The 20,495-nt window shown below is 36.5% G+C and overlaps 1 protein-coding gene across 8 annotated transcripts in view; it reads right to left on the bottom strand.

Annotated features, from left to right (window-relative positions):
• The window catches only part of FBXL20 (F-box and leucine rich repeat protein 20), a 56,093-nt gene that overhangs the window by 27,181 nt on the left and 8,417 nt on the right, over positions 1-20,495 (bottom strand). For 7 of the 8 annotated variants that reach the window (XM_081932130.1, XM_081932134.1, XM_081932132.1 and 4 more), the window contains one exon: positions 9,434-9,495. In XM_081932130.1, coding sequence (XP_081788256.1) covers positions 9,434-9,495 — 62 coding nt within the window. Of the gene's footprint in view, positions 1-9,433; positions 9,496-18,573; positions 18,735-20,495 lie in introns of those variants that run through there. The other variant, XM_081932137.1, reaches the window with a different exon arrangement.

Below are 20,495 nucleotides of genomic sequence, written 5' to 3'. Positions count from 1 at the left end.
TTGATACTTCACAATGTCGAAGAAATAGAATAGAATAATTAAAGAAAGGATTTCAAAGGAGAAACAAAATGAAATGTAAATGACAAAAATTAAAATGTTTTAATTAAATTTAAATAATTAAATTGAATTATTGAATTGTACCGCAGCAATTTATCCCACGGTAAGTTGGCTGTGGCAAGTTGGCCATGGTGAGTTGCCCACGAGCTGTGGCAAGTTGGTTACAGCAAGTGGTCCCATTCTGCAATAGAAGTTTCCTCTCCATTACCAAGCCGTAGGTTCACATTTCACACAAAGTCACAGCTTAACTTGATTTACTGAAGTTTAGTTTGCTTAACATAACAAAATCATAAATGATGGCATATAAACACAATGTTTTATGAATCCACAGTAAGCCATGGTGAAACAAGCCATATTAAGGGTTAAAACAATGTGAATTCAACCACCAAATAATTCTGGACAAAATCTTCAGGCATGGAACCCAAATCATATTATTTGCAAAAGGTTGACAGCTATTGTCATGGACCCAAAGAATATCTTGCTTTCCTTATGGGCAGACTGATCACTGTAACTAAGAAATGTCAGCACCCTTATCTTAAAACCAATGTGAACAAAAACTTAGCTTAATAGTGAAATGGGCTACATATACATTTAATAAATAAATAAACTATTTGGACATCTTCATAGTCTCCTGGTATTTAGTCAATGTTTCTACGCCATCATACTTTGTATCAGATGCACTGGTGGAATATATATTGCCGGAAATTTGAGAGTAAGTAGAAAACCAGAAGAAGAAAGAAGTATCACATACAATTTAGTGAATTTGGATTATAACTTTCTGAACAAAACTTTATTCCCTGGCAGGAAGAATTGCCCACTCACTACCAACAAGAGATATTATAAATATCTACTGTGATATTAGTACAGAAAGGAACGTATTTTTGAAGATGAGTAAGGGGAAAATTTTAATGTATAAGGGAAAAGCGTTTTTAAACCTTATCGCATATTCCTTTTAAAGTCTAATGCTCCTGCCAGAAATAATCTGTAGTTAGATTCACACATTGCTTTAAGATTTAATGTGGTTTATTTCACTTTGGCTTACTGTGGTTTCCTAAACCATTGTGGTTTATATCCATCATTCATGATTCCACACAAGGCATTCATTTTCATCATACAATAGAAATATTTCAAGAACATTTCTCATCTAGGCTGCCACAACTTCATTCTACAATTAATTTTGGAATCCTTATTACAATCCCTAGAATCATTAAAATGACAGTTCCCATCTCTATGCTTCAATACTTGACCTAAGGAACCACATAGTTATAGAATGCCTTGGAATATAGATGCTAGTGAAGGAAATGTCAGGAATTTCTATGTCTAAATTAAAGATTGATCATGGTGATAGAAAAATTTATATATAATAAATATAAAATACAACTATGTCTTCAGAGAAAATAAAGTTTCCAAAGAAATGTAATAATTTTCACCAAGTTCAGTGCATTTTAAATTTTCATTCCCCTCACCCCTTCTTGGGAGAAAATAGGAGGGCGATGTCCTGGGAAAGAATAAAAATTATTAATTTATAGTTAATATTTGGCATGCCATAGTGTAAAAAGCTTAGCTTTTAATGAAAGTACATTAGACTTCTGGAGAACTGGAGAAGCAAACAAGAGCAGATAATTTTCTAGGGTCATTAATCGGTCAGCAAGTTGGTAGTTCTTTTTAAAACATCACTTGAAAGAAATGTTTTATCAAGATTCTAATGTTAAACAATAAATCCTACTGTCATGCAGCAATATCTATATGGCTGAGATTGTAAAAGACAAGATTATCTGCAGATAGTAAAATGGTAATTTGAACATAAAGTTCTATTAACTCTATGTTGGTTCCTTTAAATTTTCTATTCTAGTAGCAGCTATGAAACTAGTTACTCTCTGCTTTTAGAAGGATGGCATCTGGACAGATTCCTATTGCTAGGTTGTTTGCATTGCAGCAGGAGACTTAGTTCAAGAAAAGCAACCAAGAAACTAAAATCTTTGGAGCACTTTAAGTTTTAACTTTTGCCTCCTATTTTCTAGTGGACCATAAAACCAAATCAGAATTATCTAAAATATTGGTTTTGGATATATGGAACTGTAAACATTAGCTAGGTTTTAACTAACTGTAGCCTGTTCCTGGAAAATCAACTGCAATATCTTTCAGAATGGATTTAAATATCATGAACAACTTAAGTTTGATAAGTCACAATCTGACTTAATGTTATATAATGCATATGACACTACAAGCATATCAATGAGATTTTAGCTATACTCTAGAATAGTACTAATTCACTGCTAGTACTATTATTCATACTTTCTCATTTCTATCAGAAGTGTGTAATTGCCACTGTGTAAAAGAAAGAAGATGCTAAACAGATGCTCATATTTCTACTTCATTCATCTGTCTTCTTGGCTTTCTAGTGCATGTCAAACTCCCCGAGTCCCTTCGGGGAGAGGGGGCGGTCTAGAAATCAAATCAAATCAAATAAATAAATAAACTGGCAATGAGAAGAGACAAACAAGCTTTCAGTGTCAGGCCCAAAGAAAGATTCCTAATTATTAAAACCAAAATCATCAAAAGATTTCTAAGTCATCAAAATTGGAAATTACCCACTGAACAACTATTGCAAATGAATGCAGAAAAATGTAATGATTTTTGCTTGACACCCCCATACATGAAATGCCAAGACATTCTTTGCTATTAAAAAAATCCAGAAACAACTACTTATGCAATAATTCTGTATGAAAACACACCAGTCTTTGTCTTGTAGAAACTGAAGCCTACTTATAAGGCAATCCTTTGGATAAAGCTCTCTTTCAAAATCTCATGGGCTAATTTGCATTAATAATTTTTCACAGCTTGCATGCAAGAAGCTTCCAATACTCAAAGCTATTTCTTATGCTTCATAAAAGTTCTAAAAAACTTATATGAATGAATCCAGAAGGCACACCGTTAGGTTTATCAAGAAGTATTCCCAAAGTCAAAATTGATCTGATCTGCAGAAAGATTTTGTACCATGTTTCCCCGAAAATACGACAGGGGCTTATTTTCTTTTGCCCCACGAAATATGCCCTTGGGCTTATTATCAGGGAGGGCTTATTGTTTTGGGGCTGCCGGGCAGCTGCTCCCTTGTGAACTGGCTCCCGAAGAGCCGGGCACAGCGTCAGGGGCGAAGCAGCCATGAGGTAACCATGCTCATGAGCAGCCGTCCGGCAAATCCCCTCTCCAGCCGGGAAGAGCGCCATTCACTGATCTAGGGGGTATCCCTAAGGTGCCAAGCCATGTGGTGCTCTGCCCCAGCTCCCGCGGCTTGGCACATTCGGGATACCCCCTAGATCAGTGCATGGAGCTCTGCCCGGCTGGAGAAGGGGGTTGCGCGACCGCCTGTTCTGCCCGCAGCCTCACCAAGCCCTTGCGCAGCTCTCCCAGGCCACCGCCGCTGCTGCCCGCCACCACCCGCTGCCGCCCCGCTCCGAGCATAACTTCCAAACTCCAAAACTCGGGGCCGAGTCTTCCAGCATCGGCCGCTCTAGGAGTGCTCTCTATGGTGGGCCGGCTGCCGGACAGAGAGTCTTCCGGACAGAGTCTTCCAGCAGCCGGCCCACCATAGAGAGCACTCCTAGAGTGGCCGATGCTGGAAATCAATTCCAACTTCACAAGATCTTTTTCTTTTGCGAGAAGTTGGAATTGATTGAGTGAACTTTTTGTGGGTCAAAAGTCCCACAAACTTTGTTTCCCTGCAAAGGACGGCGAGAAATGCAATGGAGAAACATGATGGAAATGGGCTGAGGTGATGGTGTGCAAACCCAGGGAGGGTTCTGTGTGCTACCTCTGGCACATGTGCCATAGGTTCACCACCACTACACTAAATACTTGATTATTTTCAGAACTGACAGCAAGATATAATATGTTATCCTCCTTCCAAGTCCCATGACATACATAAAAAAATGCTAAACATAAAAAATCACTAAAGCTACTAAAATAATTATTATTTTAAAGGACATTTCTTTATTGCTTCGCAGAAACATCTGGTTGTCTGTTGGGGAAGCAAAGTACTAAACTAGATGGATTTTTTGTGAGGTGCAGCATTAAAGTTCATGTATAAAAGTCATAGATATGTATAGGATAATTGTCTTTCATATGGAAAGACAAAGGACAGTGCAATAAATTCATCAGCTGCCACAGCCAACCAGTTTATTAAGACCACAACTTATGTAATAATTTTAAAAATGTAACAGAAAGCTGATCAAGGTTAAATACAAAGATCCAAAGTATATTAAAACTCACAGGCAAATAGATGATTTTGGGTGATCTGCAAGATTGAATCCACTGTGATTCAATGTCTAAATTAAATAAACAGCAATAGAGAATTTCAGGTGAGTTACAATATATGTATGTAATCCTCAAAGCATCTCTCTAGAGCACGGATGTCAAACTCGTGGTGTCATGTTGCCATCACGTGACATTTTCCCCCTTGGTGGAGCTGGGGTGTGCGTGGCCTATATGTGATACATTCGACCCATGGGCCGGCAGTTTGACATCCCTGATCTAGAGGACTAAGCTCTGAGTGTTTGATTTACATCATGGCCATTTTATTTTCCACATCTCAAACAAATGAACTCTATTCACTTAACAATATGTTCTAGAAAGCAGAGTCCTATTAATACATATTTTTAATATTCATATGCTATAACAATAAGAAAATGGGACATTTCAAACACTAAGAAAAGCACATTTCAAAAGCCAGAAACAATGACATATAATAGAAATATAAATGTTATGATAGTCAATAAGCAAGCTAGTTTTAAATACTAATTATTCTGCTCTATAGCAAGTAAAGGCAATCCAAGTGCTGCTCTTTAAGTAGTCAAGGCACAGTGACAAAGCAGTTTAAATTAGTTCCTTAATTCCATAATGGGAAATAGATTTTTGCTGACTATCTTATCAAGAGCCAGCGTTAATGGATTTGTAACTTTTTGCTAATCAGCTCCTAGATCTCAAATTAGAATCTATTGCTTACATTTAAAAAAATGAAAACTGCTCCTCTCTGTTATTCACCCTAAAGAAACTGCCTATGCTGAGTAATTAATGAGAATATAAAACTAGTATAACCAGAAAGTCTGCAGTAACATTACTAGACTGGAATCACAAAAAATTATAGACTGATCAGTAGAATGTATGTTATTCTTCTTTTGTGTTAAACTAAATATGGTCATCTACTACATATTTGTGAGAATCTTATCTGAGATTGAAAAAAAAGATTTTAAAGGGATAGTCTTAAAGAGACATGTGATCCTGATTATTTCAAGTCTGGATGAATGAAAATGAATGAAAATATTAAATTTACTAAAACTATTATTATCTTTACATTAATACATCAATATCTTACAGACTGATTAACATTTTTCCGTCATATTTTGTATGCATTTTAATAACAACAACAACAACAACAACAACAACAACAATAAGGAAGCTAATCAGAATGGACGTGAGTAAAAAAAAAATAGTTATTAGAAACAGACGGTTGATCCTTAGTTCTAATGAAGAGACCTGGGCTTACAACAGTACTGTAAACTTAACAATAGAAATGAGTGTGATTCAAACTATGGGATACACAGATATCTCTTCTAATCAGGTCTGACCATGTTCAACTTTTCTAAGAGCAGCAAGGTTCACTAGGTGCTGCCATCTGCTGAGGATGATCTATCGTTAGTCTAGCTAAATCTCTGCTGATCTCCTTATCCAGTCCAGAAGAGGGGATTGTTCTTCTAGAGATTCTACGGGATTTAAAGTGTTTGAAATTGCTTAGAATTACCCTCAACCTGGCCTAACCCCTTGGGTTATCGTATCTCACTATTCCACTGGTAGGTTTTGGCATCAGGCAGCAAACATTTTCATGTGACAGAAATGATTTGGATGATTTCCTACTGCCACACAGTGCAATTTTTAGTATGGTCCTTTAGACTGAGATTTTTCAAACTGTATTCTAAGATTATAAGCAAATGGCCAAGCACTATAGCTTTGGCTCTGAATCAGGATTTCCAGGAATTTATTTTTAACCAACAGATTCTGTAGCTTGAATTTTCTTTTGAAAATCCTTTCTTTTGTTCTTACTACACAAAACTGTCAGATAGTGTATGGGAGATGAAAATTATTACAGATTGTAAATTCCTTGAAGATCCATAAGATTTCTAAAAATTATGATTTTCTCTTCTAAAGGCAAATATCTTTGGACATGAATATGAAGTTATAACAAAAATAATCAACTTTTATGAACAAGTAAAGTCAAGATGCTGTTCCAGTGCCTGGAAGCTGTTTGGGTCTGGATGGGAAGAATATATTTAGGCTCAATCCTAGCATGATAGAGAGTCTGGCTTTGGAAACCATCCAATTACAGGAAAATCCCACTTCTAATTCTGGATGGATGCATGGTCCCATACCAAATTGGTCCATAATGTGAGGGCCCTTTTGACTCATATCTCTTGCTCAGTACTGATGTGACTAGAAGAGCCTTTGCAAATTCCACTGTGTGTCAGTTTTGATCTACCCACAAACATTCAGGAAGAAATAAGAATTTGATTGAAAGTATTGTTAGGATAAGGAGCAATAAAATAAATGATCATCTAAAGGCACCAAAGGGAATGATTTAAATACAAACTAATATGGAGAAAAAAAGTAAGCTGACAGAGAGGAAACTGAAATAAAAATTATGGGAATGGGAACAAAGTAAATCACAAAAAAGCAGAAGCTGTATTCATGGTAAAACAGAAAAAGGTTCATCCTAAGAAGCAAGAAAAAGTACTAGATGTAGAAGCAAGAAATAAAATATATATATATATATTAATGCAAAACCCAAAATGACATGGTGTAATTTCCTGATATGAATGCAATGAAATAGCTCCTTAGCTTATTTTTAATCAAGAGGGGAAATCCAGAAAGAGGTGACAAAATCTTCTCTTGAAAGGGAATCCTTACCTGATATATCTTAAAACCGAGATATATACTTCTTGTATTCTTCCTCTCAAAGCTTAATAATTAAAATATCCAAACAATTTTTATTTGAAGGTTTTTACTGGGTACTGATTTAAAGTGACATTCAGAAACAAAATAGGGGGGGAAATGGCTACTTCTTTCTTTCTGTCTTAAATGATAAATATTATATTTTTAAGGCAAATTTTACCTTCCCTTTTCTTATTTAGTTTACCATAATGCTGGAGTTTGAAAGCATGAGAATGGATGAACAGTCAACAGGCTAACAAAACAAAAACTAGGATTCTAGCTTAAACTAGAATCTTAAACTAAAAGCTGTGGGTTTCGCTCTACAATTGATGAGACCTAAAATTCTGCAATTGTGAACAGAGAGAAGTATCAAGATTATATCCTCAATAGTAGCTTTCTACACCTTTCCAAGTATGGCACACTTTGTCTTTTCCCTAAACAGTAGAAAAGGTTAATATAGTCTATTGGGAGTAAATTTGAATCTGGACACAGATAGCTGAGCATGTTAAAGAATAGCTTGAAGGTCATCGCTTGTCTATATGGAATAGAAGAATAGAATAGAATACATCTTTATTATGGTCATATACCAGCAACAGACATCACTTTTTACAATATATTTAAAAAAAATAGTACTGACATTAATAGTGGATAATAACATCCCTGTTAAGAAAATACATGTTCTCAAACTGTTAGGGTCACTCCCTAGTATACGTGGTTAAAAAGCCGATAAGTATGTTAGTAAATATAATGTTCCAAAAATTGTTAGAGATATCTCCAAAAAATTGGTACAAGTTGACAGCTATAATTCTGTAACCAATTTTTTTCTTGTGGACATTGCAGCAACACTCTATATGGGTTTTTGGGGAATCTGAAACAAACATAGCAATTTCCCATCTTGTTTTAGAAATTCTTTCATTTCAATACACTGCTTTGATATTTGTAAACAGGTTTAAAAGGTATCATAATGTTGCTTTTAAAGTTATGACTCCTTATGAAGGAGCTAAAACACCAGATTTTAACTGTGCCAAACCACATTGAAAGCAGCCCTTTTCTAAATTTGTTGAAAGGCTGCACTGCATATAGCAGAACTAATTTGATACAGCAAACGATTCAAGAGGATTGGGAACGTAGTTTTCCAGATTGCAGCATCTAGGCCCGTGATGGTGAACCTATGGCATGTGAGGCGTTGCGCTGGCCAGCTGATTTTGCCTTCTTTTGAGGCCATTTTTCGCCCTCCGGAGGCTTTCCTGAAGGCTCGGGAGGACAAAAAACGACCCTACGAGCAAACGGGAAGTCCGTTCCCAAACTTCCGGTTTGCCCATAAGGGTCTGTTTTTCACTCTCCAGAGACTTCAGGGAAGTTCCTGAAACCTCCGGGGGGGCTCGGGAGGCTGTTTTCACCCTCCCCAGGCTCCTATAAAGCCTCTGGAGGGTGAAAAAAGCACACCAAAAATGGGGGGGGGGAGTGCTGGTTGTGAGCGCATGAGTGCTGGGGTCGTGCAGGTAGCATTATGAGTGTGGCACATCCCCCTGCACTCCCCCTGCTTTTGGCACGCAAGTCACAAAAGGTTCGCCATCTAGGCTTTGGAGTTGTTTGCAGTCAACTAGCATCTTGCTTTACTCTCATGTTACCGTGTTTCCCCAAAAATACAACATGTCCTGATACTAAGAAAAGAAAAGGAGGAGGGAAAAAAAGTTTCAGAGAAGAAGCCCCATCAATCAGCCTCCACATTAAACTGCCTTTGGACATTAGCGAGAGGAAGTGCATTAGGAGCTTTTAAGTCTCTGGAAGTGCAGAGCAAGAAATGCACCTTGCAGGATATCGAATATCTCATTAAGATGCGCTCCCCCCCCACTTTCCCTTCCCTTCCACTCCTGCCCTTCTCTCTCTCTCTTTTTTTTTTTTTTTTTGATGAGCCCCACCGATTCCAAGCTGTCACAAACCGCCAGCCTTGCTCGCTTGGCAGCACCGGTTTTCGGAAACTGAAGCAGATCTCATGACCTGCCCCACCCCATCTCCTGTCCCACCTGCCACCCCCAAATTGTGCCCCACCGTGAGGCGCACATCTTACCAGAGTCTGGCAGCTCCGTCGCTCGCCCAGTTTTTGCAGGGAAACACCTTGCCAAACACCAGTAAAGAAAAAGCTCTCATGAGCGCTAGAAGTTGTTAATTGGTCACACTCGTGACAAGTTTTTCTTTACTGTGCAAGGTGTTTCCCTGCACAGACCAGCCGAGAGATGTGATGGAGCTGCCAGACTCCGATAAGATGCGCATTTCACAGCCGGGCCCAGCCGCCCCCGCTAATAAGGCCATATTTCGGGGGGGTGGGTTCAAAAGAAAATAAGACCCTGTTAAATCTGTGCTCAATCTTTGAACAAAACAAAAGACATCTTACCGAAGAAGCAACTCTTTGGGAAGCTTTTTGTTGATCACAGCCTCATCATTGTTTGAGAACATCTACAAAATAAAAGCAAAACACATATTAAGTCTTCTGCATTTTCATTATAGATCATATTCTTACAACAAAACAAATATGGCACTTTTGCACAAAAAAGATATTTTTAAATCAGATTCAATTGACAGCTTTTAGATATTTGTACATTTATTTTGAAAAGTAATTTGGAAATATGCTGCAATTACCATTGAACTTCTGGGACTATGTATAATTTTAAATTATACTATACTTATTTTTAAATCTCTGTAATAGCAATGGAATCAAGAACACTATGCCCCCCTCATTACAGGCTTTTCATTTTTTTTCTACTAGGCCATATGGATATGTGCATGTTAGACACAAGTTACTTTATCTAAGTAACATTTCTTTTGCATTATATCAACTGAATAGGCTCTGTTTTCCTTAAAGATAAAACAATTCTTTTTGGGCAGATGGATTATGACCAGGAAGCAATGGTGCATTCCCAGAAACTGGAGATCAAATATCTGTCCAAATAATCTTGAAAATACTGGGTTGTATGATTTGCTAATTCTAACATTGTATTCAAAATTGATCTCTTTGAGTGTTTCAACATACATCTTGCCCTGCCAAATTATGTCCTCAAACTTTGTCTGAATGCATACAATTCAGCAAACCACCTCAGTTTAAATAGAATTGAATCTGGCTATTAGCCGGAATACCCACACATGCCTATGTCAGCAGGTAAGATAGATTTCCAGTGGATATGCAGTAAAATTATATATGGTTCTGTTGGCTTATATAACAGAAAGCAAATTTAAAATGTCCATGATAAGTCTAAAATTGGAAACAAATTTCTGGAAAATAAAATAACAAGAAATAAAAAAAAATCACTATAAAACAAAATAAAAGATGACTCGGGTAGGTTGAAATGCTCTCTTCAGAACATTTCTTTCTTCAAGATCTTCCTATATGCACTCAAGGATAGTGCCAGTATGAACTCCATGGTAAGACTGTTTTAGAGGACTGGCATTGCTACTAAATCCTTCTTTATTTTCTAAATATTAAGAAAACCAAAATAAATGTTAACCCATATAAGCAAATCCATGTATAATTTATAACAAAACTTGAGAATGTTTTTTAAAATTATTTTTAAAGCATACACAAGATAAAGACCAGGATGTTAAATACTGATGTTTTGCAAAGCAAAAGTTGCAATAAATTAGAAATTTGATGGTTCTGGAGTAGTAACTGGGCTCCAGTCAGACTACAACAAACATGATATATATACATTAGTAGGGCAAACAAAGATTAATGTAACACTTTCAACGTATTAGCTTTTCTATATTAAGAAGAGAATTTTATTTCGATGTACATCTTCGCTGGATTCCATCCAACAATCATGTTACTTCTTCAATGATACTTATTTGTTAAACTATTACATATGACAAAAGAAAATAATGACAAACCATCCCCACATTGTTGCCAAGGAAACTATGTGGACATGTTAATGAGATCACCAGAAATTACTACAAGGCAGATTGAGGAGTATTGATCTTGCATGTGTTTTTAATTTGCACAGCAAGAAATGTTCAAGTATTTTAAAATTAACAATAAAAAATTAAAGCAACTTTTTAAAAAACAATCATAATGGTTATACTTATTGTCTTCATCAGATTTAAAGAGTATATAAAAGATTTTAACCTTTGGATTACAGCATGACAGTCCCTTAAAAGCACTGGAATCTTCAGCTGGATCAGAATGCTACAACAAATTGCTGACTAATTTTATGCAGCATATGATTTCTATCTTATGACTGACACTTGGGTTACTGGTCATTTCCAAATTTAAAAAAAAATAAGTGATAAAAATTAAATGTAAATATGTGTAGACTGGCAATATATGGAAATCTAAATTACTTAATAATAGTCCTTATACAATTGTCAGTAATAAAGCAGATTAATTAAGAATATAGTTATAATGTTAGCTACATACAAAATATGTGTATAACAAATATATCTGAACTTAATAGGTTTTTCCTCAGTATTAGTCTGAACAATGAAGATCTCTTGATCCACCTATTTTGTTATAGGGTTATACGAAATACTCAATAACTGAGGTTCAATAGAGTACAGACAGCCCTCAATTTACAACCACTCATTTAGGGACCTTTGAAGTGTTCTTGGGCTGGTTTTCACATTTACATTGTAGCATTGCCACGGTCAATTGGGGCACTATATAACTGGCATGTATTTATTTCAGGCTCATGTGATACCATTTGTAACCTTCCCAACTGGCTTCCGACAAGCGAAGTCAATGGAAGTCAGATTTGCTTAATAATCACGATTCAATTAACTGCACTGATTTGCTTAACAATTGTGGCAAAAAGGTTGTAAAATGGGGCAAAACTCATGTAACTGCCTTGCTTACCAAAAGAAATTTGGGGTTCAATTCTACTCATGTTAAGGATTATGTATAAATTATTACTTTTTATTCTTTAGCTCTTCTGATTTGTCTATATTTTACATTTTATAACTGTTACATCAAAATTAAGACTATAACTGATGATGGCTTTCTAAAGGGCCCTGACATGTATCTACCATAAGCAAAGTTATGGTAGATACAGAACTCTACAGAACAAAACATTGTTACATTGGCTGCGAATTACTTTAAGGAGATTCTTGTTTTTAAACAAAGTTTTATTAGTTTTTTAAAAATTTACAAGGAAAAAGGTAGTGGAAAGGTACAAATTTTGGCAGTTGCGATGTGCGGTAGGTGCCCCCTCCCTCCATACTCATAATATACATTTAGACAAAATTCATTACTACATAGTAACATATAGTCAGCATATGAGTTCAATTAATAATTTCGATCAGTTTATGTCAAACAGATTTTCTTGTTCATTTTTGTGATCTGAGCTTTCTCGGTATTGCCCCATCTCCCCCCGCTGCCAGAGCTCCGGCCCCTCCCGTGTCCTGTATGTCTGTTGTAAGATCATCTGGTTTTTCTAGGAGTGTTTTATTTTTTCCCATAATGGCCTGCGCCTCTATGGGTGTATTAATTCTAACTCTTGTCTCCTCCCAGAATATTAGCATACCTTCAGGCATCAGCCATCTGAACCACACCCCCTTCTGGTATAATTTCTTTGCTAATTGCGAATAGCTTTTTCTTTTCTCCCTCACTTTCTTGGGGATCTGTTTCGGAATGGTTATTTCCCTATCCTGGTATGTCAAGGCTTGCCCCCTTTGTGCACTCAGAATTTCATCTCTTGTACTTTTTCTGAGAAATTTAATGTGTACCTCCCTGGGTACGTTGTGTGTTCTAGCATAAGCTGGAGGTTGCAGATGTCAGGGCAGAGGCAGCAAAGCCAGGCTTTCCAGGAGGTGGTTTTTTAGGAGGCATTGTTTGTGAAATAAAGAGTTCAGTCAGTACAGAGAGTGATCAGTCAGAGAGGTAGAACAGCCAGGAGAGTCCAGGAGACAGAAGGTCCAGGCAGAAGAGAATTTTTCTAGTCACCTTGGCAATAGAGTAAAATTTTTCACTCCAGGGAGTCCAAAAGGTAGCATCAAGAGATTTGTCTGAGTAGCACGGAGACAAAGACCGGAAGCCTGAAGTTTTAAAGGTGGAGTCAAATTTCACAGCTCATAAAGACAACGGAAGTGTGCCATCTTGCCCTGCCAGCTTCGGGTTTAGAGGCATAACAAGGTTTTCAAAGTTTCCAAAGTTTCCAGATCATCATTGCCTTATGGAGTTAAGTCCCAAAATTCACTTTTAATAAGGGCGTGACATCATTAGTTGGCTCTCCCCCTCCTCCTTCCCCTGGGGCTGAGAGCAAAATTGTTTCAAGCCGCCTGTCCGAGGGGGGGGGAAATCCCCCTCCCTCCAGCCGCGCCTCTCCAAGTCAAGCCGAAAAAAGAGGTTTAAACTGCTGGCAATTTCTCCAGCTTAGTAAAGGGAATGGAAGGGAGTTTTCGCCTCACCGCACCGCAGCCACGTCCTTCTGCTTGTTTATTCTTCTGTCAGCCTCGCAGCGAAGACGCTGGAGCGTCTCCCCATCATGCTCCCCAGTGCCTAGAGCGAGGCGGCCCCCCCGGCCGCCGCCAATCCAGGGGATCCCCCGCGGTGCTGCTCTTCCGGCAGGAGCCTCTACGGGGCGTCCTGTGCCCCCCCAAGGAGTGGGGAGCCCACCGGGAAAGCGCGGGGCGAGCAAAGCTTGCCCGTCGCCGTCAGCCGCCGGAACCGGAACTGACTTTAAGGAGATTCTTTTTACAGTTTCTTATGCTATTATGTTCTGCTGATGGAAATATATACAATTCTAATTCATTGTTTGTAAATGCATTACAGGGTATGATTTTGAAAAACAAAGGTTGTTAAACATAAATTAGCTAAAATGGTAATTTTAAAAATTTCATCTCATTAATAAAGTGTTCCCAAAACACTTACAAATTCTACTACTTTAGTAAAGTCCATTTTACCATCTGTAATTTTTTTAGGCAGAATGCATGAGCAGTTGAAATACTATTTGCACAATGTTACCAGATAAATAGATATTTAAGTATTTTCAGTAATAGTGCATTTTGGTCCTTTGGATGTTGCTGGCCTAGAACTCCCATAATCTCTGACCAATGGTCAGGTTGGTTAGGGCTAATAGGAACTGGAATGTCACCTGGAAAATCAAAGCCTTGGTTTACATACAAAATGTATGTGAATTTTCTATTCATTGCTTATGGATTTTTTTTAGCTGGGATTATGCTTTATACATCAAACAAATATGAATAGATTACTTAGAAATAAAAGATTACACATTACATTAAGCCATGCTTATTTGGCCAATTTACTTAATAAGCTCAAGCTTGCTTTTTTATATTATTATAAAGCCATACTTTTTCACCTTGGCAACTTTAACATCTGTGGGCTTCAACTCCCAGAGTTCCTTAGACATCATTCAGATCTTAAAATTTCCCAAGGTTGAGAAACACTGTTCTAAGTCACTAATAATGTTTAAATACCTCAAATGTTTTGTTGAAAAGAATACAATATCACAACAAAGCAATCATGGCTTATGTAACAAGGTACAATCCTGAGACTATTGAGCAAGTATATAGAATAGTAAGTTATAGCTGACATATTTACAAATCACAATTAGCTATAACATGGCTTGCTTTGGGAGTATAATGTATGAGTCTACAACTGTAGCGTACTATAACAATATTTTCAACAAACTACAGTTGTATTAATGCAGCTACAGTATTTAAAATCAAATAGAGAAAATGTCACTATTTAAAAAAAATAGTCATAATTCATTTTGATTAACAAATATGTCAGAAAATGGCTTAACAGAAAACTGGCAAAAAATAACTTTGGATATTATTATGTGACCATAACTCAATATACAATCAGAGCAGAATGGATTGTAATCCACTTGAGACTTGGAAACATCTGCAACCATATTTATGCAACATGAAATATATATCTTTGATTGTACGCCGCCCCGAGTCCCTTCGAGGAGAGGGAGCGGCTTATAAATCTAATAAAATGAAATGAATGAAATTTAGAATTTACCATATTTATAGACTGCTGAATCTCTAAGGATCCTCAGTAGCTTACAAGATAAAATATACAAAAATCAATATATTAAAACAACAGGTATAAAAAAATACAGTAGGTCTATAAAATAACGGAAACATAAAATAGGATTAATTAAACCAAACAATATTAAAATAAAATAGATCTGGCCTGGGATGTTCTAGGCATCACTTATTTGTCAAATTGATATGCTGTCCATGAAGTAACTCTGTGTGGTGTACAATGAAACTGGCATTCTATAAAGCTAGTTAAAAACAATGAACATAAATAAAACAAGATCACATGAAGGAAGCTGTTTTATATATAACTTCATATATATGTTATATATAACACCATATACACTATATTGCCAAAAGTATTCGCTCACAACTGAGTTTGATTATGTGTATGGGTGAGCGAATACTTTTGGCAATATAGTGTATATGCAGGCTCCCTTTTATCAGGAGATTCCCAGACTTGCTGAAAAAGGCACATTTTAAGGGCTTTCTGGAAAGTCACAATTGGAGCTAATCTCATGTAGGGAGGAAGGATGTCACTTCATCTCCTGCAGGTTCTTGGTAAACCAAGGAACCATCCAGGATTAGTCAGCAAAAAGGCTATTCAAAGGTTATTTTGTCAAGAGCTTGGTCACCTCATGATGATATGGTGCGGGGCATAAACCTATTTTCCAAAACACTTAAAAGGCAGAACCAGAAGCAATGGCTATAACTAATCAAGGAGAGAACCAACCTAGAACTAAGGAGACATTTCCTGGTAGTTAGAATAATTAATCAGTGGAATGACTTGCCTTCAGAAGTTGTGAATGCTCCAACACTGTAGGTTTTTAAGAAGAGATTGGACAACAATTTGTCCAAAATGGTATAGGGTCTCCTGCATGGACAGGGGTTGGACTAGAAGACCTCCAAGCTCCCTTCCAAGTTTGTTATTCTGTTTTGTTAAACCAGGTCCTCAATAGGTTAATCTGTTAAGACTGTCAGGAAATCCTCCAAATACTCATCAGAAACCATGAGGAGCCTGAGGCAGATTTGCTCTATGGAATTCTAGTGTAACTAGTCAATCACGTTCAAACTGGGAAATGATCTGATCATGGCAAATGTTTGATGGTAATGTTAATTACATAGCAACTAGTCTAAAACAAAAGCAAGGTTCAAAGTCTATCCATATATATTTGTTATGCCTCAGATCACCTGAGACAAACTGAGTTACCATAGGGATCATGAACCTCTGGGCCTTTCAATGTGGTGCTCATAATATGGAAATTGAATTGTCCTGACACCAAATGAAAGTAGGCTTCTACCGGCAGAAATATCAAATCTACAAGTTTAGAGACAGAACCTGCTGGTAATAGAATGGCTGGTGATCCACTAGTATTCTCAATTTGTTCTTACAGACCAGAGTAGATATTCAATTTTATTAGTTGTTGCAGGAATTTTTACTTTGACCAAGTTCAACTGTCTTTGAAGAAAGCTAAAACATTGGGAATTCAGTGTAAATATGGGTAAATTGTTAGCATATCATTTGAAATCAATGAAATAATATAATTTCTGAAATGAGGGGTCTTTGGTGCTCTCTGAGCTTGCTTGTTTTCTTGTAGACGTTTCATTACCCTAAGAAAAATCATCAGTGGTACTAAGGAGCGCTATCAGTTTATATTCTAGTGTCTTGCCTGTCTGTGTGGGTGGCGGCTGTCTTAAGAGATTCTTTGGTTGGGCTGTTTACTGATGGCTCTTTGGCAGTTTCTTGATTGGGGTATTGCTTACTTGATTGTTGGTCTACTGTTAGCCTACTGAATTTCTGAAATATTCACAAATTAAAGATTGAGACTTGTAAAATACACAATCCATTCATTATTATAATTTAGATAATGCTGGATGAATTACATGCAATGGATAGTTTTTTAAATGAGTGTGGCATTAAATTATTACTGCAAAAATGTATTAAAAGAACCATTGGAATCAGAAAAGACATTGAAGACCAATTGATGAAAAATGGGAACGCCTCTAAGCCAAATGGTATACATAGATTTACTGGCTCCAATGTTGTTAGAAATAATTAATCATTTAAATGTGGCAAATTGCGTTTATCTTTTTATAACATTTATACATTATTTTAAAACCAGATAAAAGTTCCTAAACAGATCACATTAATTAATATAGATACCTAGATATTTTGATTAAGGGATTCTTGGTGAAGAGTCTAATTTATCTATTTCAAAAACAAACATTGGAAATTTATGTTCACTAATAGACATGACAGATATGTCTCAATATAGATCGAATTCTATTGTATTAATTACTTGCGGATGTTCAAAAAACTTTTTGCAAAGTTGAGATCAATTTTCTAAAGCAAATTTTTTCTAGGTATGGCCTCCCATTTTATTAAATGGACTCAAATTTACTTCTTGCAACCAATACAACAAAGTTTATTTATTTTGGATCAAATGAATTTTATCATGATAGCCGCCAGTATTGTCCATTTTCTCCACTGCTTTTTGACTTAATTTTTGAACTGTGTGCATGATCACTGGTATTACAATGGTGAATTCAGAGTATAGAGCGCAGGTAGTCTTCAGGTAAAGATGGTAATTGGGATCAGAAGGTATTTTATTCAAATCAATAGACTCCTAAGTAATTGCATATGACAAGCCAGTCATTGATTAAGCTCAGATTTTTTGTTGAAGGAGATTTTAATTTACCATACTTTCAAAAATATAGATAAAACAAGTGAGTAATTATATCTACATGGAATGGTAATTTGATTGAATATCAGCCCTTATTAGCTTTATTGGAAATTTATCTTCATTAAGATCTTAACAATTAGGCAGGTCAACATATAGCAAAATGAGTCACTCTTTAGCAGCACATGCTAAGTACTGAAGACTGCTACCTCTTTCATAGTTGATTGCTGGTTTCTTTGGTTGGTTGGAAGAAAGCCAAGACAATCCTCTTAGTTTAAAAAAAAAAGTCCATCTGCTGCAAAGAAAAAACTAGATCCTAGCTGTGATCAATGCTACCAGGCATTTGGTCTGGTTTATGAGGTACGCAGTTCACAATGTTGTTGCCTGTTTTAAGATGAGGCAGACATTATAACAGACACTATAAACAAAATATAAGACGTTTTGCTACAGCATAACTCCTTTTAGCTTTATGAAACCAATTATATATCAAAATTTATATTTACAAGGTTAACTTTCACTATCAAAATAAATTCCTTCAAACATTTTCTGCACAATTTCTAATGTATCTACATACAAATTATTTTTATTAGAAACTAAATAACCCATGCCTGTTGGGTCATCATTTCAGAAATATTTCAATACCTAAACACAGAAACAATGACCAAGGGAGCAGGACTGACTTCCTGCTGGCTTTCCCATTGAGTTTGTCTGTGGGAATCTTGCAGGGATTATCAGAAATCTCAGTTCCCTTCCTAGCAGGCAGGTAAATGGCTGTTTCTGGATGGGGAGGGAGGGAAGGAGTGATTGGAAGATTGGGGAACTGTTAAAGAACATTGAAAATGAAGATCATGTGACTTACAGCAGCAACATAACAGCAGCCAATAGTACTGAAGCAGCAACAACTTCCCCAAATTTCATTCCCTTAGGAGTCACGGGTCCTGGATTTTAGACACATTCTGTAAGTTAACCCACTTGAAGTATCTTGGTTCAAAAATTGTTGCCGTATAATGCACCGTTTTGCCAGCACATTACTTTACTAAATGATATCACAGAAAGATAAAAATGTAAGATAAAACTCACATTTTATTTAATTAATTATTAAATGGATATGCCTCCCACAATTTCTGGGGTATAAGCATTATACTGTTCACTGCAACTTATAAATCATATACAGTTATTTTTCCTGTTCAGTTTTAACTTATTTCCTACTTTTCTCTTCTACACTTCACTTAATACTGATTATAATTATTATAAATCACTTCTGGAAATACCTAGACTAATAGTGTTTGGTCTGTTGAATTCTATCAATACTAAACCCATTCCTTTGTAACTTATGTTGTATCAAAAACTTAAGAAACAGGAACTGATAAATTTGATATAACTAATCATTATATATGTAAGCACATGGTCCTCATTTCCATAACTTTCCTGGAATTAGGGAGTCTGCTGGATGAGAAACTCAGCTAAGTTTAGAAAAATTCAGAGGGAAGCATAAAATAAGCTCATTGCTATTTATATTTTTTATAAGATTTATATCCTGTTTACTTAAGGAACTCAAGGTGCTGTATATAATGCCCTATTTTCCACACACAACAACTCGGGGGGGACGGGGGACTGACAATTGCCCAATTCTACAATTTATTAATTTGATAAGACCACCAACTTATTAAAACATATTATTAATAAACTTTATGGAATGAATGTACTTTAACCATAGAGAACAAGATCCAATTCTTTGGTTTACTGCAATTTAGGCTTCAGACAGGAAGACTGTGAAAGGGACCATCTGCAATATTTGGAGCTTCTTAGAACGGAACTGTAATCAGTAACTCAAAGAAATAAAATTAATAGGATGTTTTGTAAAGGGGAACCAGTAAGTACTGTGTACTTTGTTTCTAAATTGCCTGAACAGAAAAGAAATACTCTGGAGGCAAGTTGTATTTTGGAGCTCAACTAATACCTTGAAATGCTTGACTACTAATTAAAAAAATAACTTATTCTTTAATTAACTAACAATCATCCCTAAATATCTGAAACAGTAAGCAGAGAATTATATAGCAGATATATGCACAGTTTACACACTTGGCACAGTCCTTCACTTGACTAGTCAAAACATTTCCAAGAACTAGCAGGCTCAACTTGACCATGGCATTGTGTTTGATAAGGGATTCCAAAAGGACAATGCCTGAAGGACGACGCCAGACCAAGTCTGCTTCATACTCTTAATCTTAATTTTCAAGCAGAATATATTAAATATAGATTTTGATGGAGGCCAAGCAAATATGCTAGCATATAGTCAGGTTTCCCAAAATCAATATAGTATCTATTACCCATCTTAGAGGTATTTTTCCTGCCCATTCTAGTAGACAAAAGTGAGTGTTGGGTCTGTAAGCAGAAATGTAACATTTAAGTTGAATGCAACAGAACTAATTATTTGAGTGTATGCACTAAAGCAAGAAGAGATGGGATCAAATTGAATCGATTGAATACTAAAGGGAATGTGCAGTGCATGAAAGAATTATATTGAGTCAGTATGATCATAGGAAGAGGATAAAGGAGAATCTAACTGCAAAACAAATTTAAGAAGGAAAGGGAGGTGGTAGCTAAAAAGAAATGGGTAGACCAGTGATGGTGAACCTATGGCACGCGTGCCACAAGTGGCACGCAGAGCCATTTGTCAGGGCACGCGAGGCGCTGCCCTGTCAGCTGGCCAGCATGCATGCGCGTGCTGCCAGCTGAGTTCACCTTTTTAAAAGCTATTTTTCGCCTTCCCCAGGCTCC

The sequence above is a fragment of the Natrix helvetica genome (genome assembly GCF_964273705.1).
Source record: "Natrix helvetica genome assembly, chromosome: Z".
Classification (NCBI taxonomy): Eukaryota; Metazoa; Chordata; class Lepidosauria; order Squamata; family Natricidae; genus Natrix; species Natrix helvetica.
The sequence above is the reverse complement of the archived record's forward strand: the minus strand, read 5'-3'. Positions and strand labels throughout refer to the sequence as shown.